The sequence below is a fragment of the Amia ocellicauda genome, chromosome 12 (genome assembly GCF_036373705.1).
Source record: "Amia ocellicauda isolate fAmiCal2 chromosome 12, fAmiCal2.hap1, whole genome shotgun sequence".
NCBI classification, from domain to species: Eukaryota; Metazoa; Chordata; class Actinopteri; order Amiiformes; family Amiidae; genus Amia; species Amia ocellicauda.
Window position 1 is genome coordinate 2750001 of NC_089861.1, and position 24938 is coordinate 2774938.

Below are 24938 nucleotides of genomic sequence, written 5' to 3' on the forward strand. Positions count from 1 at the left end.
GGGATGGCCACGGAGGGGTCTGAGATAACTACTGGAGTTCGTGTGTCTGAGTCTCATCACTCAGCGCTAGGTGCTGCATATTACAATGTCACTCTCCGCGCTTCGCTGAAACATCCCCCTCGCAGCGCTGAGTGATGACTCCGTCCCGCACGGCTCGAGAGCTCTGACAAAAACGGCGTCTGAAAAGTGGGCCGAGGTTCATCGCACCTAGAAACTCTTTAATTGTTTTCTGAGATCTTTCATTTCTTCTTTTGCTTGTTCTTGTTCTCTTATTCCTGTTCTTTTGTTCTTGTTCTTGTTCTTGTTCTTGTTCTTGTTCTTGTTCTTGTTCCTGTTCCTGTTCCTGTTCCTGTTCTCCTTTTGTTCTTGTTCATGTTCTCTTGTTCCTGTTCCTATTCTTGTTCTCTTCTTCTTATTCTTGTTCCTGTTCCTGTTCCTGTTCTTGTTCCTGTTCCTGTTCCTGTTCTCTTGTTCCTGTTTCTGCACCTGTTCCTGTTCTTGTTCTTGTTCTTCTTCTTCTTATTATTAGATTATTCCACTACAACAGCCCTACTCGAAGCTTCTTTCCAAAATGTATATTCTTAAAGCCATTTGAAATGTCTTTTTATGCATAATTCAATTTTAATCTAATTCGTTTTTTTATGAAGAATAGCGCCCTTAGTTGCCACAGAGTACTGCACAGCCCCCACAAAAAGCTTATAGTCTTCGTAAAACTAAAACACTGAGCCCAGAAGAAACACTTCACTTAATCCATGACTGTCTGAAAGACATCAATGCATTTTAGCAACATGACATCATTTCACACGGACATTTGCCGAAAGGTCTGTTGGCTTCCTGTACGTGGTGATATGGATCAGGTGACATGATCTGTCGATTGCTGTCACATGGCTGAGTCATGCTTGATTGCGTGCAACTTATATAATGGCCGATAAAAGGAGATGAGAAGATGAGACGTTCTGTGAGTCACGTTGTCAGGAGCCCCACCTGCTTCGGCGGCGATTGGGACCGAAATACAACATCACAGACTGAAAATGAAGCAGGAAGGCAGATGGTTCCGCAGCTAACGAGTAATTGCGTGCCTCCTCCCAAGTTTAAGTGCCTGTGTAAAGAGGGAGAATAAGAAACGTCTCCCCCACCCAGGGCTTCGCTGCCGCCCTGACCTTGAGCACCACGTTCGTCTGAATGGATTCCAGAGCAGGTGGGAGTTAAAAGACAGGCTGAAGGCCGAGCACGACACGCTAATGACTGGAAACAGTGGCCAACGGACATACGAGTGACAGGGAACAATACTGGACAGAATTGACCAAATCATGATTATCTCATCAATTGGACTTTCAGACATGTCTCTTGTATAATCCATAGTCTTTTATAGTATATTTGTATATAATTGTGAGCAGTAGAATTGATTCACTTCTGATTAGCTTCTGTTCTGTTCTGTTCAAAAGTCATTGTCAGTTTATACATATATCTGTGTGTGTGTGTGTTTATACTCCTACACATACATATATCTTCTCTCTTTTTTCTTACAGTCGGTCAAGTTGTTTGACTAACTGGTCGGCAGATGGTTCCTTTCTTGTTCCAGTACTCGGCCGAAAAGCTCTCATCATAAACCATGGTTAGATTGCCATTGCGTCTGATTATCTGATCATCTGGGCAGGGCTTCTGAACAGGGGAAGGAGAAGAGGAAAAAAGGAGGAGAATGACAGCAATGAGGAACAATTCGGCAATTAGGAGGTCTTAGGTTCAAGTCAGTGCGAGACGCTGCTGTTATACCTTGAACGAGGCCGGGGAAATCAATAATAAAGATAATAACACAAACAGCTTCCTGACTCTGGTACCAAAGTGGCCGTGGAGGGCGGACAGGCTCTCCCCGTTGAGCTCAAACACTGTGGGCAGTAAAGGAAGCAGCAGATGCCTGGGAGTTTATTACCTTCCCCTCCCACGTCGGCGCAGCTCGGGGGACGCAGAGACATTCTGAATAAATGAACTTCCGACACGCAAAAGAACACAAAAATTATTCAACAGGAAAGTACACCAAATTGTGCTTAAACTAACTTGGCTTGTTCACCTTTTCCGAGTTGCCGAATAGTGTTATGTAACTCGAGTAAAAGCCAGGAAAGCTTCGGGGGTTGATCGAAAAGCCACGTGTATCCGTGGTGCTTTTTCACCTGCGAAAATATCCACCACAGCACGGAGTGTGAGCGATGGAAAACGCATTAAATCTGTATTGTGTATCCAGCCCGGTGATCCCGATGCAAAGGGAATTGAGGTAAACAATTTATTCAGGAAAGGTTGGATAGATAAATGTTCAGTACGGAGGGCATTTTTCAATTTACAGCCAGCCAGTGTATTTGTAAAACCCTTTGAAGATCCCTCTCAGATGGTACACAGACACCTGCGTATATCAGCTCTCCCCGATAAACACTCTCCGATAACCTCCCTGGAAATGATTCTGTAGACCTCGAAGGTGGATATTGAAATGTGAAGATAACTTTGGCTGGTTTTATTTGGGTCTTCTTATTTTTGTCAGCTCTGTGAGATAACATTGCTTTTCTAAGGGAGGTGAAAAATAAGAGACACTTTACGGCTTCTCAAGGTGTTTCCGAGCTTAATAGATATAAATTGGTTTTCTTCATTAATTTGTTCGAAGAAGGGGCGCTCGGTGTGTCAGAGCCAGGACTGTACGGGGTCCTGGCGTGTCACAGGGTCGGGCCGCCGTCTCCCACTCTGATTTCCCCCCAGGAGCACGGAGCGAAAAGAGCCTCTATCGGCCGTATCAATTAGATATGAACGATGTAGCATTACTACGTTTCCTGCAATAATCATTTTAAACACATAAATCACGCTGGCGCACACTGCCGGGCTGCTGTGAAAGGGCGGATGGCACCGCGATGGCTTCGGTAGAACAAATGAGTTTCTTAAGCGGAGTCTCCGCTCCGTCTGCGCCGCTTTGCCCACAGTTCATTAAAATAAAAACTCGCAGTGAAAGAACTGGGACAGGGACTCTGGGATTTGAGTCATACAATATATATACCTATAGCATGACTCAAATATATATATAAGGTAAGGTATTTATATATTTACCTTATACCTTATGTATAGAGAGAGGAAGAGGGAGGGAGAGAGAGAGAGAGGGAGGGAGAGGGAGAGAGAGTGGGAGGGAAATGGAGGGAGAGGGAGGGAAATGGAGAGAGGGAGATGGAGGGAGGGAGAGAGAGAGGGATAGGGAGATAGAGGGAGGGAGAGGGAAATTGAGAGGGAGAGAGAGGGATAGGGAGAGAGGGAGGGAGAGGGAAATTGAGAGGGAGAGAGAGGGATAGGGAGAGAGGGAGGGAGAGGGAAATGGAGAGAGGGAGAGAGAGCGAGGGATAGGGAGAGAGGGAGGGAGAGGGAAATGAAGAGAAGGAGGGAGAGAGATGGAGGGAGGGAAGGAGGGAGAGGGAGAGATGGATAGATATTACTTTTTCCCCTACTATACTCTTAATAATAATGCTGTTATTGGAAGCGCAGCTGTAGCCCATGTAGCTGATATTTTGGTCAGAGGGAGATGCAGGTCCTGACGGGAGACACTGGGGACGCTGAACTCAAACACACCCGGGATGCTCTGCTTAAATCCTCTGTCCCAAGCAGCACGCCTGGACACATCTGGTCTGTTTCTCCTCTCTCTCTCTCTCTCTTTCCTCTCAAGGCAGAAGAGCTCAAACTTTGATGAAACCCTCTTCTCCCTCGCTCTTTCGGCCGATCGTGTGACGGAGTGCCAGGCACGAGGGTTTCTGTTTGTGAATTAGCTCTGTGTACCACAACCCTTACTGTTGGCTTTGATATGGTGGCACTCCATGTGTAATTGAAATCTGAAACATGGAGCCTAGGACTTTGACATCATTACTTCTGCACTTTTCTTTAACTTGTTCTCTTCTTTCTGGCTCTCAAGTCACATTTTCTGGCCGGCATGTGTTTTGTGTCTGTTTTTATCTAGTTCTTGCCGTTTACATCCCTGTGTTAAACACAGCATGACAACGTGGAGCTCTATGTGTGTGTATTTTTGCCAGCGTCCAAACTAGATCAGACCATCAGGCACTGGTCTACCACGGCTGGGATTGGGACGCACTCTTGTAGAGGATAGGATATGTGCTGTGTGTCACCCTGGGCTTTTCCCATCACTCAGTGTTTCCTTTGAAACATCAACGTCAAGACGCATAATGTCATCTCGAGAAGCATCATCTCCCTTCAGTTTAAGGCCTGTCTCCTCCATTTTGTTTTGCTGAGTACACGAATGCGTGAAGATTGGGTTGTGCCGATGAAAACAAATCGAAAGCCAGGCTTGATATTGAGAAGTTAGGGGAAAATCTTGTGTGTGTGTGTGTGTGAGAGAGAGAGAGAGAGAGAGAGAGAGAGAGAGAGAGAGAGAGAGAGAGAGAGAGAGAGAGAGAGACGGACGGAAGGGTTGCTGTGACAACAGTATTCGCCGCATCACTGCCTCTCAGTTTAGTCCACTAACACCACACGGCAGATGCTCTTTGACAACAAAATCCTTTCTAATGCGTACCATTTACACGAGACATCGATCACATATACATGCATAGAGCTAATACTTGATTGTTTTTGCACTGCATTGCATTTCTCAGGTTTCTATCGCTGAAGGGTTTGCGATGAACTGCTGAACAATCTATACAAAACGTTAAACTGGAATGTGTCTTAATGAGTTCTCACTAGATTCCATGTTCAGATACGCGAGTTCCTGTGGTTTGGCTTCCAATGCAGTGAGATGAATCCAAAAACAGATGTGTTTCTCAGAGTTAAAAAAATAAGTAAATAAACACATTTTGACCTTCTGAGAAACATCTTTAGGATCAGTTTAGCACATGATATGTATGAAGACGACCTCAGATATTTCGCAACACGACAATCAGCCCTTTTGTATCATGTTGGTTTTGGGTTTAGAGGGAGAGAAGGGAAAGCCCGGTCTTCTGTGTATCGCATACAGTGAGACCCTCGCTGCCATCTCAGACACCTCCGAGGGCCGGCCAGCGCTCAACTTCACCTGTACATCCCCTCGAGTTACCGAGAAGAGGGAGAAACACACAGAGCTGTCTCCTCCCCAAGCTGAGAAACAAACACGGCGTCCATAAAGACGGCCTCCAATGCTCCTTTGACCGATTGTCACGGTTAAGTGCTCTCCTCCATGGAGTTTCTGATGTTTTCCACAAGGGGCTTTGAACTCCAGCCTCCTTCGAGAGGCTGTCTCCTCAGAGCTGTCTCTTCAAGGTTTCCCTTTGCCATGATGAATGGCATTTTAACGTGGCATTGAGAGCAGAGCCAGGCTCGTTCTCAGGACTATAGCTTTCTAACGAAACCCCTACGTGTTTTTTTCTGACCGAGCTACGTCCTGGATGGCATTACGGCTCCGTTCTCAGATCCGGTGATAGGCATAATTGCTTTTAATGGGAACTACCGAGGGCACAGACAGCCGCGGCGCAATCGTCTGCTCCCTGACATCGGACCGAGCTGGGTGAACTAATCTGAAACTCCCAGACGGAGGCTCGAATGTGGGATTGGCGAGGCAAGCAGCACAGGACTTGTGCGTTAGGCGGCGGGGTCGTGAATAGAGACACATTTTAATCACAGCATTTGCGGTCTGTAAATACACAGGATGTTCAAGCGGTTGTGTAAGTGCATTACATAAGCAGACGCGGTCTGATAGACGGCTCTTTGTCGGAAGATCTCTGTACTTCCCCCTCGCTGGGCATTTTGGGTTCTGGGATGCCGACCTTAATAAAGTAATTGGAGAGAAATAATATACGATACATGCTGGGAACAATACAGTCATTATAATGGAATGATCATTATTTTGCTTCCTCCTGGCCCGCGTAAGCGATTGATTAAGCGATTACTCCACAGTTCACAAAGTTAGACAATCAGCGGCACTACAAATTAATTGCTATTGATTGGCTCAGCCTAGGCTCACCTTTAATTCTGCATCAAATGGGCCTTTTATTGAGTCCGCGGTGGGCAGTGTTCAGAAACCATTAGTGCCGCGGGCCACCGCCACAGCCGCCACATCAAACGGAGTGTTTTATTAGTCCTGATCTCTCAGATTTGTGTGTGTGTTTTAAATCACATCAGCAGTAGATGTTTGCTAAGTGTGGAAGGGTTTTTTCATGGCAGAAGCAGAAATGAACAAGGGCTAGAGTAATGCCTGCACACTGAAACTGAAACACATTGCCTTCAGCCCCGGATAAATCCCAGAGGTCAGGCAGCAGCACAGCCGGGCCACTCACATGTGATCGATGGCGGTAGCAGGAACGCAGGCCGCGGAAACCAGGCGCCGATGCCGGTAACAGCGAGGCTGGCGTTAGTGTCGAAGCCTGGCGGTGCCGGTCCTGACAGCCCGGTCCAGACGCACACGGATTGCATGTCCAGTAGACATGAGGCGCCGCCGTTTCGAATGAACCTGGTCATTACACAAAGTGCGTCGGCCGTAACAAGCGGTTTCTTGTCGGTCGTCTGTACACCAGAGACTGATTTCATAGAGCCACATTAGCTCAGTTATTTTAGTGTTATTTTAGGTACACTTGTGCTAGACTAGTATCAATCAAGGTCTGTGAAATCATACGTCTGCTCTGTCTTTTTCTCCGTCTGTCTTTTCATTGGAAACCATCTTCAGAGCTTGACACGGTACACAAAACATGTCAGTGCTCTCCAACATAGTTAGGAAGCTTTTTTGTATGTTTTTATTAAAGATCTTCCTTTCTCCGATACAGGGAGAGGGAATCAGGATTGCAGACACCAGTTCCTCGACCGAAACGTCTTAATCGGAGCTACGCTGTGGATTTATCACAAGATGATAAACAGATTTATATCCCACATCCAGAGCGCTATCGATTCATTAGCTGATTTATTTATCGATCGATAGATTTCTGGGTTGCTCATCTCCCCGGGAGGCCTAAACAGCATCCATTATGTCTGCATCTCAGTCCCGAAACAAGTGTCTTCCCCCTGAAGATGTTGCTCAGATCTGCACGTGCTCTCTGGAGGTTTCCCATCAATCTTCAGAGCTTTTGTGTCCTCCTCGAACACTGTCACATAGTGTGGCACTCATATCTCATCTGTAATCAGTCACGACGGGAATCTAAACCGCTTAAAGTCGAGACGCTTTTGATTGCGTCACCTCTTTTTTTATTCTAATTTACACTTTTAATACTGGAGGGAATAGTTTTAATTTCTACAAATGACGCTGATGTGTGTTGTTGCATGATAGTTGCATGATAGATAAATGGAAACCTCACTCAAAACTGATAAATAATACAGGTATAATTAATTAATTAATTCCTAATCTTATTTTCAGCAGCTAACTCCGTTCAGTGGCGCAGAAACGAGCCAAGCAATTAACTGGTGGGAAGCGCAAGAACAATATTATGACATTTGTCTTTTTGTTCTGTTCTCCACGTCTTCCTGCGTCTTTCGGAGTCTGTGGCCATGTGAGAGAAGGGCGCGTGTTTTTGTGAGATCACGTGTGAGAATAACTCTTCCTTTGAGTGTATGTGATCTTCAACGAATATATGATCTGTAATATTTTCGTAATGACCAGACTCCTAGTGCCATCTCCTAGGGGCCACAGATCTCGTCTCGGATGCAGTAAGAAGGTGGAAGACATCCCTCCATCGCCAGGACTCTTTGAATCGAGGACAGGCTTGGTCCTCAAAATCAAACACACACGCGAACACTGGCACGTAAGACAAACAGGGCTTGTGCTCAGCTGTCGTAGCCTCCTGTGGCTGATCAGCTGATCGGTGTGTCTGACGTGCTCCGAAGCTGCTAATTATTTTAAGCGTGAGCCCGGCTCTGTGCCGAGTGCCAGGCTGCAGGCTTCTCCTCTTGATTTATAAGTAAGAAATAACATCCGCAGCCGAGATGTGATTAAGATACCTTTGATTAATTGGGAACATTTCTTTTACTTAATTACCTCTTAGTAAACACTTTTGTATTACGCCTCTCCTGCACTATATAAATCAATGCAGTCTTTTCATAAATAATTAGGCATCGCACTTCAGATAAATGACGGTCATTAAGCGAGTACACCCAGTGCGGAGATGACAGAGTGATGCTGGGTATGCTGTTGCTGTAAACTGTCCTCTGTTGTCTGCTGTGGCAATTGAAGACCTTTTGCCAGCCCTAGCCTTCACAGATTCACCTGGGACGAGGGGAAGGGACGTTTATTTCCCTCCCTCTCTCTCCAGGTGAATCAGTTGCGCTCGTTTCCTCCTCGATCAGCTCAGGTGTAATTTCATACCCCTTCTGAAAAGATGAAACAGCCAAATAGTCGATTTTATCGGTGTAGGGCTGGATTTGATGTCTCGGCTAGCCTCAGCTAGAATTTGCTTGGTTATTCATCAGACAAATGTGTGGGCTGCAGAAGATGTGGATACACGGATGTATGTATGTCGGTATGTCATTCTATACAATACTGTACATTGACCTCTGCTTCAAAAGTTGTTTTTTCCATTAAAATAATAATAATGATGACAATAATAAACAGTATGGCCTCTCGGAGCCACGCGTCGCTGGCAATCGCTGCTCTCCTCCTAAGTGGAGGCGCCTCCTGCTGCCACAGCTGTCAGGGAGCCGGGAAACGATATGTTAGACCCATTGAATATAAAGCACCTCAAACTGCAGAGCAGAGGGTGTCTGACCCACTTTAATAATGCATGGGATCCCTGTGTTTGATGTCCTGATTTCCAGTCATCCGGCGGGAAAGAAATGGATTCTCTGCCAGAGATCTACAGGGGCCGAGGATATTTTGGGTGTTAAAACGATTACGGCGAGTCTCAAAAGAATAAAAAGAATAATATCATAATCGTGCGAAACAAATAAGCAATACCTCATGTAGAAATTATCAGATTACTTGGGAATCGTACTGAGATACGTTTGGGAGAATCATTATTAATGTATTGTAAGGAATTGGCTTTTATCGAAACGCATTGTGATTCCGTTTGTGTTTCCCTGACATTTTGGTATTTTTTCCTATCAATAAAAGACCACACCAGTATATTTATATGGGATTAAGAACAGCTCTCATGCAAGGTAACCCTGGTAAATGTTCACACTTTTAACATGGCTTTACTGTGGTTTTACCATCGTTTAACACTGATTTATTATGAGTTCAACACACCGTGACTGTGCTGTGTCAGTATGTGTGCAAAAAGCGTGTGTCTGTTCAACACTTTTCAAACGTGCGATGACATTCTTTCCGGGCTCTTCATGTCTCTCCTTGTCACTCCCAGCATGCCTTGCCCCTTGCTTCTTCATGTCGTCTCCAGTTTTTGTGTCTATTCCACCCATTGACACCAGAAACACATGTTGCTTGAGCGCTTCTCTTCAGAGCCACAAACTCCTCGCCCTTCAACAGTTAATCTCCCAAAAGCCCCCCAGTTTGTTCTGGCTCGTCTTTTCCAGTTCCAGACATCTGGCTCCCAGCTGGTGACCCTCGCACACATTTCACTCGACCTCTCCTGGAGAACGTTTACCTCGGTCTCCTTGGGAGGAGAGGACTAAACATGGCTGGAGTTTCTGCTCTGCTCTGGCTGAATCGCTGTCGAGTAACACCTGCAGCCGAGATTGTGAATCTTCTGGGGTCACTGCGAACGTAATGATCTCCTCAGCACATTGTGGGTGATTTATGTGAGGACACGTCTTCAGACCCTTTCCTTCCCAGTCCAGAGCCTCAAACTTTCTTCAAACATTGCTTTAAAGAGCTTCAGTCTCCATTTTAGAGTTCTGTAGTCTTACTGACAAGGCCTTCTTGAAAATCACTTTTATTAGTTTACAGTAAGGCTTTATAATGCCTGCTGTATATTAAGTGAAATACTTAATTGACTTAGTTTCTTACGGAGAAGAATTTGTGAGGATTGTCTGGTTGTGCGTACATGTAAACATTGTGCCAGGAAGAATAAATGAGCAGTCACGGATATCATTTAATTGGACTATACATATATTCCTTCTACAAATGGTTATTTACCCTATAAGGATCGTACTCTGAACACCAAGAGAGGGGATTATGATTTGTGTCTCTATTAGGGATGTGAATAGTTCACAGTTTAAACGTTTAATACATTAACAAATTGACAAATGTTTTTTTCTTGTTTTCTAATACACAGAATTTTACTTGACAGGGAAAGAAAGAGAATAGTTAAATAACCATCGCACCTGCGGGGGGGGGAGGAGTCTTGCTAGGTTTGGACTATATTATCATGAATTGTTGTTTCACCCTTCCTCTCGCATGGTTTCCTGTGGGATTTGTGTTGGATGTGTCGCTCAAGAAACAAAACACAATCGCAAAACAACACTGATGCAACCAGGGCAGGAGAGGGTGTTGTTCTCAATCAGAGCGTGTTTCTCATCGTATACTTGTTTCACATGGATATTAATTTCCCTTACTTTGAATGCGTAAATTTGATTAAACTGTGAACAAACACTAATTTAAATGTAAATAACTGCGGTTTTCTGTGTATTTTCCTGTCTATTTATACTCTTGAATAGGGCTTTCTTTCAAAAGTAATTTCTGCCTCATTGCTCTGATCCTCTTGCGAATTCAAGTGAATTTTACAGGCAGTTTCTGTGGGGACTATTTTATGCAGCATCCTAGTGATATCACAGACTCGTTTTGGCTGAGAGGTTCGAAACGCCTTTGACGTGTTCATTTAGTAACCTATAAATCAATTTTACACCTTTGGGATGGGAATGAACACAGAAGACATGATCCTAACGCATGGGAAGACTGCGGGAAAGCTTAAGAAAGTGCGCTACGACATTTTTCTAAAAGGATTTTGTACCTCAACAGTGTGCTGGGGTTACAGCTCCGTTTCTATCCTCTTCTCTGGCTGTGCTCGACAGAAGTCTTGGTGTTTATCATGCTTTCCTCGCTGTCACTGATTTGAGAGAGCGAGTAGAGCATCAGGGCCCGATGGCACACCTTACTCGGTGAGGGAGGACTCCCAATAACACTCACCGCAGAGAGGAAATCGATGCCGAGATTGGATTGGTTTTATGGCTCACTCTTTAGTGGTGGATTTCAGGGTAGCAAGAACAGCTTCCATAGGGATGAGGCGGTGGTGTTGGAGGTACGGCTAATAGAACAGCAGAATTAGGTTTAATCTGAACAGCTGTGTCTCAAGGAGTCTTAGGAGGGTGTTTCACAAAAGCGCTGGAGTCAGCTTTGCTTCTTTGAGCCGATTGCCTTTATCTAGAGAATTTATAAAGGGTAGAACAAAATCGCACGGAGAAAACCCAGAGCAGCGCAAGCATGCTTCAATTCTCTTAGTAAACAGTCGTGGCAGTCGACGGCCGGGTCGCATTTGTAGTGTTTTGTTATTTGAACAGCTCCTGCTTTCAACCTGGGCTCTGTCATGTTGATTCTGTGTATTTCTGATTCAAACACAAAAGTGTACCCAGCCACAATCTGGTTAGTTAAGTGATGGCGGTACCTTTGTCAGCACTGCATTTGAGCCCAGGTGATCAAGGCACCTGTGTACGACGCCTCTGAAGCATGCCATCCTGCGTGTGTCTGACGCAGTTTTTATGGCGCTGCATCATTGCCAAGGCGGAGGGGTTCGGGGAGGCACTTTCACAGAGTCCCAGATGTTGTGTTGTTATTTGATTACTCGCTTTCGTGTGCTGAAGCGGAGGAAAACGCACACGTCACCGTTCTTCACAGCCCACGGAGCGCAGCTGTCCGAGGCTGCCTGTAAATATGGGCCGCGTCCGATTCCACTGCGTTTCATCAGCGGCGTCGTTATCCGGTCGGGGTTAGGGGCGCACTCTCCTTGAGGCCGGGATTCAGTTTCCTTCCCTGTCAGGTGCAAATGACCTATAAAACAGGAAATATATTGTTGTCTGTGTAAATTGTTCACCTCCAGAGCTGTCCGAGCTCCGTGCGTACGACCTGGTTATTTATGTATCGTTTGTTTTGGCTGTGTTGTGTTTTTGAGAGCACTGCCACCTCAGCTCATCTCTGACTAATGCCCAGTAAAGCCCACGGACAGCGCCACACACTCACTGTCACCCATGCCCTGGTACAGACTCACACCTCAGACTGATATTATAAAAACAGTGTATCTGCTAAGGAGAGAGTTCTTGATTGTTGGCCATTTTCTCGATGACAAAGTGTTCATCTGCTATCAATCTATCAACGCGACTTCAGATATCTGCACTGTAGTGAAAAACAAACGCACACCAAAACAAAAGTGTGGAAACCGAAGTGATGAATTTTGCATGCTAAAAAGCCCCTGTTGTCACTCTCCCAAATACCAACACTACACAAAAGCAGCACAGGCAGTCGCGCCTCCATTTGGCACAAACAACGTGGCTATAATTTTTAATCTCCGGGCTGGACGGAGATGGATATGCATTCAGACGGAGCATCCCAGGCCCCGTCCAGCCTGCGTACAGAGTTGACAGCCGGGAGAGGACTGTCATGTTATTTTATCACTGGCTGCCAAAGCCGGGACAGCAGGAAGAAAGATCTGAAATTCTTGAGCTCGCCGCCAAAAGTGTACAAGAAGTTTGAACTCGGCTGCTTTTCACAGCTATCCGTACACGTTTCCTTTCCTTTTTATCTTTCTCTCTCTCCCTCCCTCTCCCGTCCAAATTCAAATCCAGTTCGGTTCATGGTTGTTGGGAAGTGAGAGATGCTTTACACTTTAATTCAATTTAAAAACACGTATATCTGCAGAGAGCGTTACAGAGTGCTGGCAAATGGCAACTCCCAGTGCTGGTGTTAGATCCGATGGCTGAATTATGTCTGGACTTCCAACTTATGAAGGTTCGACATTTGTTGGTTATCTTCTGAGAGTTGCTTAGCTGAAATATATGTATTTATCTTTAAAATCTTTCCTGGCATCTAAAAACACTTTCCTGGCATCAGCACAGCACACTGCATCCTTAACAAAGCCTGCCAATATTTTCTGTTAATCTCTCTGCATCGCTGGCCACCCTGAGTGGTTGTGAATTGGCCAGGTGACCCCAGGCGATGGAGACGGGTCTTCTGAGGAGACCTGGGCCGTCTGAGCACAGCATGAAAACAGACTTTGACCATTATCTGTTGTGGGATTTTAGGTACGGCGTTTTGGTTAGAAGCCAGTGTATCACAGTTTCCCGTCGTCCAGCTTCGCCTTTCTCATCCCAAGGTGACAGAGACCACCACCACCCAACAGCCTGGTGTGATGGGACCTTGGGATTAGAAAGGCAAAGCTAGACGACGGATTGTGTAGGATGGGAAGAGTGCCACCTACTGGTCATCTCCTGCCCCTTCCAGGAGAAGAGTCTGGTGTCAGATGTGGAAGGGTGACCAAACCATTCCCTCGAATGTTTATGTATTCATGGTGCACTATAATTCAATTTACATTTTCCAAGCCACGGTCCCCAAACACCCTTTTCCACTTCTCAGGCGAGTGAAAGGGGCAGAAGAACATGCGATGATTGATGGGCAACTGGCGCACAAGGGCAACACTCAGACGCTACATATGTGTGGTAAATGTTTGCAATGGAATAATACTGAAGTACCCAATGCGTTAAACATGTCACGTTATTATTAGAATCATATATTTATTATTGATGAGCATCTATTGTGCAGTTTGCCCTCCCACAGGGTAGAGAATAGACATTTTCATTCAAGGGTTAAAACACAACAAAAGACATGCATGTCCAAGTGCAGCCATTGCAGATTATGCATATTTTTCTTCTGCCAAGACAATCGATTGGGAAGCAGGCTTGGAGAAAGCTCAAAACATGTGGGTGGGCTGAGGACGGAGGAGAGGATGGAAAACACTTCTTCTGACTCGCCTGGTGACCGGTTCCCGCCGAGCGAGGGATCGGTCTCAGGCCACGGAGAAGGACTCGCCACGGCACTGCGCAGCGCTGATAAGATGCTCTGCTCTGACAAAAGACAGAGCCCGACCCAGGCCAGCGGGGCGGTCTGATGCGACACCCTGTCTGCGGCCGCACATGTCTGAGTCACAGCAGCAGAGAGGGGCCCGATTCGAATGGAGGTCTGTGTCGTGTGAGAGAGTGTGTGTGTGTGATTGTGTGAAAGAGTGAGTGTGTGTGGGTGTGCGTTTGTGTGTGAATATGTGAGAAAGTGAGTGATTGTGTGTGTGTGAGAGAGAGCGAGAGAGAGAGAGTATATTAATCTGGCTCCTCTTGAAAACACCCAAGTTGTGCTAAACGCTTCCGGCATCTCTAATTAAAGAGAGCAGCCTGACCCCCGAACAGCCTGGCCCGAGAGCGCCGTATTCAGCTGCTGTTGTGCTTGTGTGCGCTTTATCAGATAGAGCAGGTTTTCACAATAACTGCAGATCCTTCCGAAGATGCCGTCCGCCTTTCTGCCCCAAGCGCCTTGCATTCAAACCCCACCCCCACCCTCGCTGCTGTAACAGATGTTCACAGATGTGCAGGGGGTGGGGGAGAAAGTGCTGTCTGCTTGCAGTGAGAAGAAGAGGGGAGTCGTGAGTCAAAAAGGGTTAAGACTTACATCCCCGCGACGGGAGGCTGCCCAACTGAGCGTGGATATATATGCCCCTTGGAATTGTACAATGCATTCCTCAAATATTTTATTTAACAGCGCCTCCCCACCCCCAACTACACGCACACGTACACGCACACGCACACGCCAGCAGAAACTCGATGAGCACAATAATATTGATTGCATTTGCATCACCTGCTTTGACAAGAAATATGAGATTATTTCTGTTAGCTCCATTAATCTGACATCTGCCACACACGTCCCATAAATCATCCCCCCCGCCCCTCGCACACACGCACAACGCCCGCCGCTGCAAAGCAACTCATCACGGCCCGGGCAGCGGTAATGATCAGTGCCGGGCCTCTTGGCTGAGCGGGAGAAGCTCTTTAATTACTTTGGCTGACTCAGGCTTTGCGCCGCTGTCTGGGGACGTGAGAGACACATCCGCGGCCGTGACACCACTCCGCCTCCGCGCCGAATCAGACCGGCCATCCCCGGAGAGCGGACGGGCCGCCAGCGGCAGTTAAAATGGACGGCCGCGTCCCGGACCCACGTGAGAGGGGAGGCGGTGGAGGAGAAGGCTGCATGGTTTTCCCCCCCACCCCCGGGAGCTCGATAAGCCCTTCAATTTGCTTAGCCCGAGGAGCTCTGACCTTTAATTAAAAGAAATTTGTTGTCTTTCGTCCAAGAGGCAGGAAATAATGAACTCATTAAGGCGAGGAAAGGAGTATTTAGTCCTGATAGTGATGCAAGCCAGAGCCCTCATTAGGAACCAATAACTCAGAACCGCACGCATAAATTGTCTTAATCTTCCGCAGCCGAACACACTCATGCATTAAAATGTAAATACGCTGAAATGGGGGAACCAGGGCCTGGAGTCGGACCACGCGCTCCAGAGGGAATGCTGTTGCGACTGACAGGGGGCTGTAATTGCACCTAGGAGGCAAAAATAGCCTCCCCAAGGGGCACTTGATTTCCAGCATATCTGGTGTTTTAGATGAATCCGTCGAGAAAATCTAAACGTCGAATGGACTTCATTTCTGATTCAGGGTTTCGTATCTGTTGGCGGACTTCGGGTGAGTCTTGGGAAGCCCAAAAGCTGGGCCGGTGATGTTTCGATCATGGTCTGGAGCGACCCATAGTTTGTGTTTGTGTTGTTGGTGTTGTGTTGGGAACGCAAGAGTTAAAGAAGTTATCTTGAGGTGCGTTCACTACGTTTCACAGGCCCCGGGGGAATCACAGTGTCTGTTATTGAACACGGGCTTTCTGCTTCTCATTCCTCCCCGGGCCTGCGTGACTCAATTGAAGTCATTATTGGGATAAGGAGTCAAATCCTCCTGTTGATTCCTGGGCTAAATCAGTTGTTAATTTAAAGTTGCAGCAACCTGGCCCTCGTGGACTGGAGTTGCCCATCCTGGTTTTGTTATTATGGTGATAAAACAGTGGTAGGAAAGAATAACATTGCTATGAACACTGATGTATACCACTGGTGTTGGAGTCTTTCACAAAGCAGTCTATAAAACGGTGTTATGCCTCATTATGTAAAGAATATATGTGTATATATTCCTTTGTTTGTTCTGAAGCATGTGGTTTCTCCGGTGTAGTTTATTACAGCCCGTCCACCTGTCATTCTCCCCCCACCGCGATGCTGAGATTTTTTTAATGCCTCAGTAAACAGCACACACACACCAGTAAATGCGTTTTTGTGGGGCCGCTCCTGGAAGCAGTTAGCGGCTTGCTTCCCCGTGTGTGAAATTTGATGTCGTAACCCGTGCCAGATTCGCAGGAAACCAGAATGAGGTTTTACTATCCGGCCCGTTCCGGCTGCGGCTGAGTCCAATTGGGAGGATTTTGTTCTTTGGATAAACACTGAAGTGAGACTTGCGTACGTGTGTGTGTGAGTACAGGGCCCTGGAGGTCACTGTATGTACACACACACATATGTATAATGTAAATAAATAAAAATACCATTTAGAAAAATATATATCTGTATAATATCAAAGTGTTTGTGCTAGCTAGCTGGATTCCCCAGTTACCAAAACAACCAATAATCTGAGAGGGTGAGTCGGGGGTTAATGCAACAGGTTTTTTCAGCCCTGCCCTGTATCTGTGTCTCACGCTTAACTCTCTCCTCCCAAAATTATCTCCCACAGCGTTCTCACCACTTCACAGTGCAGTCCCAGATCTCTCCAGCACATTCAGAAGTTACAGTCATCGATTTATTCCTTGTCCACTGACTTCTCTCGGTCTGTGTTTTGTCTTCACACAGGCGCTGCTCGACATGCAGAACCTGCTCCGGACCCAGATCACCAACTTCACGTTCAACCTGGGCTTCTCGGGGAAGTTCTACCACACCGGTAAGCCGAGTCTTCGTCACTTCCCAACCCCCCCCCCCCCCCCCCCCCGGCCGCCGCTCGTGGGCCGTGGATAGGATGGCCCCTTCGTTAGGAGGACCCATGGCTAAGATAAGGCACAGATCCGCCTAAGCCCCCACAAGTATTAAATCCTATTAGACGAACCTCAATTATTATACAGCGCTGATCTCATTATAACCAACACAGAGGACGGGGGACACGGTTACAGACGGCAGCATATTGAAACCTGTTATGTAATGGGGGAGTAGCAACTCATCTTATTGTCGTTTTAATGAGAAACAGCTCGTTACTTCTGAGTTCTGGAATGTAGCATAGTTATGGGAGACACAATGCAACCGTTTTTTTTTTGTCATGCTTGATCGATAGCCCCCGCCACCCCACTGAAAACCGCCAGCATTCCCATAATATCTAATTAATCGGACACCTTTCCGTCCTGTCATGGGGCAGAAACGTGTGCTTTCCAAAAGTGATCTGGAACAGCTGTCCCATTTAATGACACTAACAGCGCTATTAGTATTTCCCAGTGTTCGGGCATCCTCTGCCAACGAGATGATATTAAATTATCTGTTTTCAAACGCACGATAATGTGGTGACGACCACGACAGAGCAGCTAGTTTCCTCGTCCCCGACACTGCCTGGGCCTAATTGCTTTCAGCGATGCAGGTAAAGTAAACAGAAACCGGTGTGAAAAGCCCTGACAAGCAGCCAAATCCTCCCAGCGGATCGGTGAGTGGGCGGTGCTCGGCCCTGCCGCGCGATGCTGCCGGCATCTGCTTATCTCTGAGGACTCGAATCACGGCTGTGTTCACTCCAGCGTAATACATGAACACGTGATCTAGATTTGATATGTGTCAGGACATCCCAAAGCACTTTGCAGATTAAAAACAACAGATCAGTGTTAAAACAACAACAAACAAATTCAAGATACAGAATAAAGCCACGAAAACAATCAAAGCCGCTCGTCAATATTACAACACAGTTGCAGAAACAGTAAAAGCTGAAAAATGAGGGTTCAGTTTAGATATGATAACAATACCAGTCGCACTGTCTCGTGTATTTATATATTTTATATTGAGTCTATTTTGTCCGAGGTCAGGTCAGGTTAGCTTTTTCCTCAAACCAAACAAAAGCAACACCTGGTCTGCTGTGTGAACGCACTGAAGTGACGGGCATTTGTGGTCTCTCAGGGACGGAGGAGGAAGACGAGGGGGACGACCTCCTGCTGAAGTATGTGGACGAGTTCTGGTGGTTCCCCCACATGTGGAGCCACATGCAGCCGCACCTGTTCCACAACGAGTCCTCGCTGATGGAGCAGATGGTCCTCAACAAGGAGTTCGCGCTGGTAAGGGTCCCGAGCTTGTGTTTATAGATGTCTCTGTCTGTTAGAACATGAGAAAGCATCCAATGGAGAGGAGGCCATTCGCCCCATTGTCTCTTCAGCCACATCGCTGGGGAGTTTGTTCAGATTGTGACGCCTCTCTGTGTGAAGAAGTGTCTCCTGTTTTCTGTCTTGAATGCCTTGAAGCCCAATTTCCATTTGTGTCCCCGGGTGCGTGTGTCCCTGCTGATCTGGAAAAGCTCCTCTGGTTTGATGTGGTCGATGCCCTTCATGATTTTGAAGACTTGGATCAAGTCCCCACGTAGTCTCCTCTGTTCCAGGGTGAAAAGGTTCAGGTCCTCAGTCTCTCAGTAGGACATTCCCTTCAGACCTGGAATAAGTCTGGTTGCTCTCCTCTGAACTGCCTCTAGAGCAGCGATATCTTTTCTGAAGTGTGGATAGGGGCTGATTGGTTTTCGGCTGCCGTTTCATTGTCACGCAGCTGGGAGTCAGGATAGGTCTGGAAAATAAAACCCAAGTGAAACGGGAGTGTCACCGCAGGGTGAGGGGACGTGTCCTCTGTGCGTCAGAGAGAGAGAGCCTGTGTTTCGGCTGTGCTTTTCCCCGACGTTGCATTCGTTTGCAGCTGTGACTTGAGCTCCATGGAGAAGTTTAGAAAAGGGCGTAATTATGTAATAATGCTCCTCCACTCAAACACACACAGTGCTTGTGTTATGATCATCATTATTCATTTATTTGGTTGATGCTCGTATCCAAATCGACAGCAATGACTCACCTGGCACTCGAACCAGCGACTGCCACCAGGCGTAAGTCCAGAGTTTTAAACTCCTGCCCCTGTAGCGGATATTAAGTCTTACTTTACAGACATATGTGCCTGAATAGAAAATCAAGTCCCCTATCTTTGGAAGAAGAGGAAAGAAGACAATCCCCTTCCCAGGGCTTTTTTTCTTCTCGTTTTGGTCCTGATGTTGCAATATATCAATATTTGTATTAGAACAATTTAGTTTTTGTTTTGTATGATTCTGAAGTGATTGATATCTGATATGTACATGTTATCTATATTTCGACGCTCCTCCTTGTTGCATTTTAAGAGACCGGAGCGCTGTTAACCAGCAGTGTGTCGTTTTTAAGACACCAGAGTGCCGTTAAGGAGCAGTGTCTCGTAACAAACACCCCGGGCACTGCAGCTGCACGCAGACCTGTGAAATCATAAGGTAGGCAGAAAATCCACTCTGTGTAATAAAGAGGATTATCAAGCCGTGAAATCGCTTAAGTAGGTGCAGTATCTGACCTATATTTCTGCAATTAAGTGAATTTGGGATGGTTCTTTCTTTCTTTCCTTTTCTTTCTCTCCTTCTCTCTTTTCTGCCATGTTTGAGCACCACGGCTCTGTCGCTCGCCCTCCATGAAAGAGACTCTGCCCTTTCCGATCAGGGAGGAGAGGTCTTGTCTGGACGGTAATTAAAACTCAACTCGTCTAGCGGATTAATGAGTCTAATCAAATAAGCGCGCATCATGTGGTCGGCCGGGCGTGTAAACGCTCGTCTCTGGTGACGCTTTGTCATTGCGAGGCGAGTCATTAAACTGAGGTGAACCTGTGAAATAAAAATAAACACAGCCCTGTGCGTGTTATTGTGTCCTTGCCAGGCAACAGCCCTGAGAGAGGGACTATGTGTGTTTTGTGTTTGAACATGTCCGATTTTCTCCAGTGGCTTCAGGGTTCTGGCATCTTCCTGTCCGGTTTGAAGGGGCCACGCCCACCCGTTTAATTATTCATCTCAGTTGGGGATGCCTGGAAAGAGAGCATGAATATTTAATTGGAATAGCCTCGTTTCCAAGCTCTCGATTGTGCAACTCAAGGTAGCTGATCCTGTTACTCTTTTATTTCATTTTTAAGACGGGAGGGTTCTGCTAGTTGACTAGGAAGTGGGTGGGGATGAATTCCTTGCTTGTCGTGGCCCTTACACCCCCTGACTGGCCCTTCAGCAGCCCCAACCAGCTCCCCACCCTCATACCAACACAGAAGGTCATTCCCCAGAGATCTGCCCCCAGGCCATCACGGCTCAGATTAACCCGTTACCGCATCGAGCTCCCCGTCTCAAGGTCGAACCGCGGAGGTTATGTGTGTGATCTGCCCCATTGGGAGTCATAAATAGTCAATGTTTACGATAGACTGAATAATGATCGTCTGTGCAGTCAGAGCCCCTGCTTGGATTCACACACACACTCGTATATATGAATGTATCAGCAAAGGCTGCTGTGCAAAGTTGAATAGATTCTCTAGTGTTGCTCATACCGATTCAAAGTATCGGTTTCATAAGTGTGTTTTCTAAGCTTGTGAACGTGGGATTGGATTAATGTGGGTTTCTTCCTCTGGGCTGTTTGGTGGTTGGCAGCCTGTGTGTCTTTACTGCGGTGACCACAGAGTGGATGGGAACTGGATTTTACCACAAATTAAAGCATGTTATACACAGCAAGACTCAGATAAAGGAGTCCAGGTCCAGGTCTTTCCAGATGTGGTGAGAATTACACAAAAGTAACATACAAAAGGTGTCTGTCTAACTGAGCTTCAGTAAATACGATCTTCTTCATTAGATCTGTTTCTGTGGGGTTTAAAACACAGATCATTGCAAAATAAATAATAAGATCAGGTGAGAAAATGAGCATTACAGCACAGTACAGTACATCATCCTTTAACTGCCCTACTACTATCAACTGTTACTACTCCACTACTAATAATATGAGTAATAATATGAAAGCATCTGAGGTATAGATAGACTCTGAATCTCGTTAGTCTCGGGCGTAAGGGATCGCCGTGGGGTTTGCTTTTCTGCTGCTCCGCAATCATGAGAGATATCGACAAAAATCTGCTTTAAGCCCAGCGATGGGGCGGAGGAATCAGACCTGAAATGAAATTAAATGTAGAAGAGAAGAGAAATCGCGAGTCCCGGGGGTGGGGGGGGATGACTACTCAGCCATGTTATTGAAGCTCCTGGATGTGATTCTCGGAGGGATAAGTGACCCAATGAGCCAAAGGATTGTCTTCCGTGCGTTTGTCGTTTTGTTAAATATGCCCAGTTTGCTGCAACAGACACGCAGACGATGCTCTTTTCTAGCTCTTACGATTTTTCCTTCCAAAGAACATAGAGAGAATATCAGTGAGAGGTCGAGCACCAAAGCTTTACACAAATTTTCGTGTAAAGATCGTATTCTGCCAGGGTAGATCTCTGCCAGGGTGGATCTCCATTAGATTTGATCTCTGTTATTGTGGATCTCTGCCAGAGTTGATCTCTGCCAAGGTGGATCTCTCCCAAGGTGCATCTCCTTTAGGTTTGAACTCTGTTAGTGTGGATCTCTGCAAGGATGGATTTCTGCCAAGGTGCATCTCCGTTAGGTTTGATCTCTGTTAGTGTGGATCTCTGCCAGGGTAGATCTCTGCCAAGGTGGATCTCCATTAGATTTGATCTATGTTAGTGTGGATCTCTGCCAGGGTTGATCTCTGCCAAGGTGGATCTCCGCCAGGATTGATCTCTGTTAGGTTTGATCTCTGCCAGGGTGGATCTGCATTAGATTTGATCTCTGTTATTGTGGATATCTGCCAGGTTGGATCTTTGACAGAGTTGATCTCTGCCAAGGTGGATCTCTGCCAAGGTGCATCTCCTTTAGGTTTGAACTCTGTTAGTATGGATCTCTGCCAGGGTTGATCTCTGCCAAGGTGGATCTCCTTTAGGTTTGATCTCTGTTAGTGTGGATCTCTGCCAGGGTGGATCTCTGCCAAGGTGGATCTCTGCAAGGGTAGATCTCTGCCAAGGTGGATCTCCATTAGATTTGAACTCTGTTAGTGTGGATCTCTGCCAGGGTTGATCTCTGCCAAGGTGGATCTCCGCCAGGGTTGATCTCTGTTAGGTTTAATCTCTGCCAGGGTGGATCTCTGCCAGGGTTGCTCTCTGCCACCAGGATGTTTTGACGCCTCTGTGTGTTGTGTGTTGCAGGAGCACGGCATCCCCACGGACATGGGGTACGCGGTGGCGCCGCACCACTCGGGCGTCTACCCGGTGCACGTGCAACTGTATGAGGCCTGGAAGAAAGCCTGGAACATCAGGGTGACGAGCACGGAGGAGTACCCCCACCTGAAACCGGCGCGCTACCGGAAGGGCTTCGTCCACAACAGCATCATGGTAATCTTCTGAACAGCACTGTGTGTGTGTGTGTGTGTGTGTGTGTGCCGGTATGGGGGTTGGCGTGTATCAGTTTTGCTGATACCTTCATGGGATTCTTGCAAATATTCTAATGCTTTGTTGTTAGTTGCTGTTTTAGGGGGAAATACACTATATATGTGTGTGTTTGTGAGAGAGAGTGTTTGTGTGTGGGTGTCTATGTGTGTGTATGTGAGAGACATAGAGAAACAGACAGTTTGTGTGTGTGTATGTGTGTGTGTGCGTTTGTGTGAGAGAGAGAGAGAGAGAGAGAGAGAGAGAGAGCGGGACAGTTTGTGTGTGTGTAGGTGTGTGTGCGTGTGTGTGTGTGTGTGTGTGTGTGTGAGAGAGAGAGAGAGAGGGACTGTTTACATATGGCATATCTTCTGCAGAGCGTCTTATTTTTAGCTGTTCTCTCGGACAGTAATGGACAGAACCAGGTCCTAATGAATTTCCTCACCTCCACTCTGCCTCCCTGAGCGCACGATCATTCCTCAGCAGGATTAAGCGACGGCTCGGCCTCCGGCCCCTCTCTGCACACAGACACAGTTACCCATCACTGTCACGGGCAATAGTCATTTTTCTGGACATTAGTAATTGGTCTGCCAGCCCCAGAACTAATTCTGAAAAAGCCCAGACAACCATTAAACTGAGATAAATTCATCACCGCTGCCAGGGACGCTGACAGAAAACTGCTCCTGGTCAATAACGTGGATTGCTGAGCTGATTTCGTTCTTTCTGTCTATTTTTCTTTATCTTTGCATCTCATCCAGCTTTTTCATACGTAAAACCCTGCCGTGTTCAGTGAGGCAGACGTGCTTGCACTCGGATAAACCCTGAAAATGTACCATGTGCCGGAAAAAATAGAGAAATAAACGCTGCATCTTGTTGCTGAACTAAAACAATACTGTGAAACATCACTGACACCTCCAAACCAGCAGGTATTACTGGGGTGGCAATAATTAGCCCAAACTAAATAGTGCTCTTTACTGTGAGCTGTGCTATCTCTCCAGACAGAAGTCACACCCCACTTAGTCACGGTCGAAACACAATCCCCCCCTTGGACCTTTGTCCTCTATCCCCTGTCCACAGCAGAATGTACCCCTGATTTACTTTCCATTTAAAAAGTGAAAGTGTAATTATAAAACAACCAAAATGTAACTTTCCTCCCATCACCAGTTTCTCCAACTAAACCTCACTGTTACCCCAATCGCAATGCAGTTTATTCTACTCTTCTGTGATCTGGGCACTCTTGTTAAGCTGATGTCTTTGTGTGACACTCTTGACAATAATTATAGTAACTGTCCGTGTCGCCGCCGTGGTAGTCTGAACACGCACACGCTCTGAACACGTGGCGAGAACACGGGTCACTGCTCCTTGTCTGAAAGGCCTCGTTTACGTGGAACAAGAGGAATCTCTGAACAGTGGGAATGACAATTGGCAGGGTCCTGTGTGTGTGACACTGTGTGTGTGACACTGTGTGTGTGACGTCTCGAACACACAGAGAAGAGCCCCGTGCTTTTCTCTTCCTGGGTTTGTGCAGCTTGTGAACTGTTCAGCTGTGTTTACTGTTTAGGCTGTTGAGGAAGATTTGGATTTACAGTATCCCAGATATCTCCAGGAAGCGATTGTAAATGTATATGCTACAGAAAACATTAAAGGGCATGAATGAAGCTTCGAATCAAGCCAGTCGGTGTGGTCGAGGAGTGGAGGGAGATTGACATTCCAAGACAGCACTGTGGTGTAGTGGTTAGGGCTCTGGACTCATGACTGGATGAGTCCAGATCCCGGGTGAGGCAGTGCTGTTGTATCCTTGAGCAAGGTACTTCACTTAGATATGCCCAGCCATATAAATGGGTACAAATGTAAGTCGCCCTGGATAAGAGCGTCAGCTAAATGACAAAAATAATTAAAAAAAATATAAGAACCCCACAGAATTACAGCAGAACTCAACGGCGACTTATAAATCACCCGACTTCCTCCCACGCTGGAAATGCATACGCAACGTTAGTCCACATCCAACAGTCCCAGTGTGCGAGAGAAAGGGACGTGAGTTACGAGATGACAGTTAGCAATGGCGCCCCTTGTTATTAATGCAAAACCGGCGAGAATGGAGGGATTTCATAGGTGGAGAAGGAAAGAAAGAAAGAGGACATGTTGTGGCCTCCAACCTGTAAACCAAAGCTTCCAACACTTCATCAAAAAAGACAATTCGAGTTATTATTAATTTCACAACCATCGACCAATCAATCTCGTCTGTACGTTACTCTGGGTTTGTCTGAGTTTTTAAACTTGGTTCCTCGTCAGAAGGCCGTACTCAAATGGAACCGTTAGCATTTATTTAGATGTCTGTGTGTTTGTTTGCCAGCTTTCTCATTAATATCCAATTTCAAGAGTAAACTCAGCTGCAGGCCGCTGATACAATAATGCCATGTGAGCTTAAAAAAGCACCGGCCCAGCTAATGAGCGTGGCATCCTCATGGGACACCAGGGTATGGCTAATTCACTGGGAC

General features: G+C 46.5%; 1 protein-coding gene across 1 annotated transcript in view; it reads left to right on the forward strand.

The window, feature by feature from the left end:
- ndst3 (N-deacetylase/N-sulfotransferase (heparan glucosaminyl) 3) overlaps positions 1 to 24938 on the forward strand; it is a 73169-nt gene that overhangs the window by 8553 nt on the left and 39678 nt on the right. Inside the window, exons 3-5 of the mRNA XM_066718067.1 lie at positions 16785 to 16872; positions 18078 to 18232; positions 22222 to 22407. Coding sequence (XP_066574164.1) covers positions 16785 to 16872; positions 18078 to 18232; positions 22222 to 22407 — 429 coding nt within the window. The remainder of the gene's footprint in view (positions 1 to 16784; positions 16873 to 18077; positions 18233 to 22221; positions 22408 to 24938) is intronic.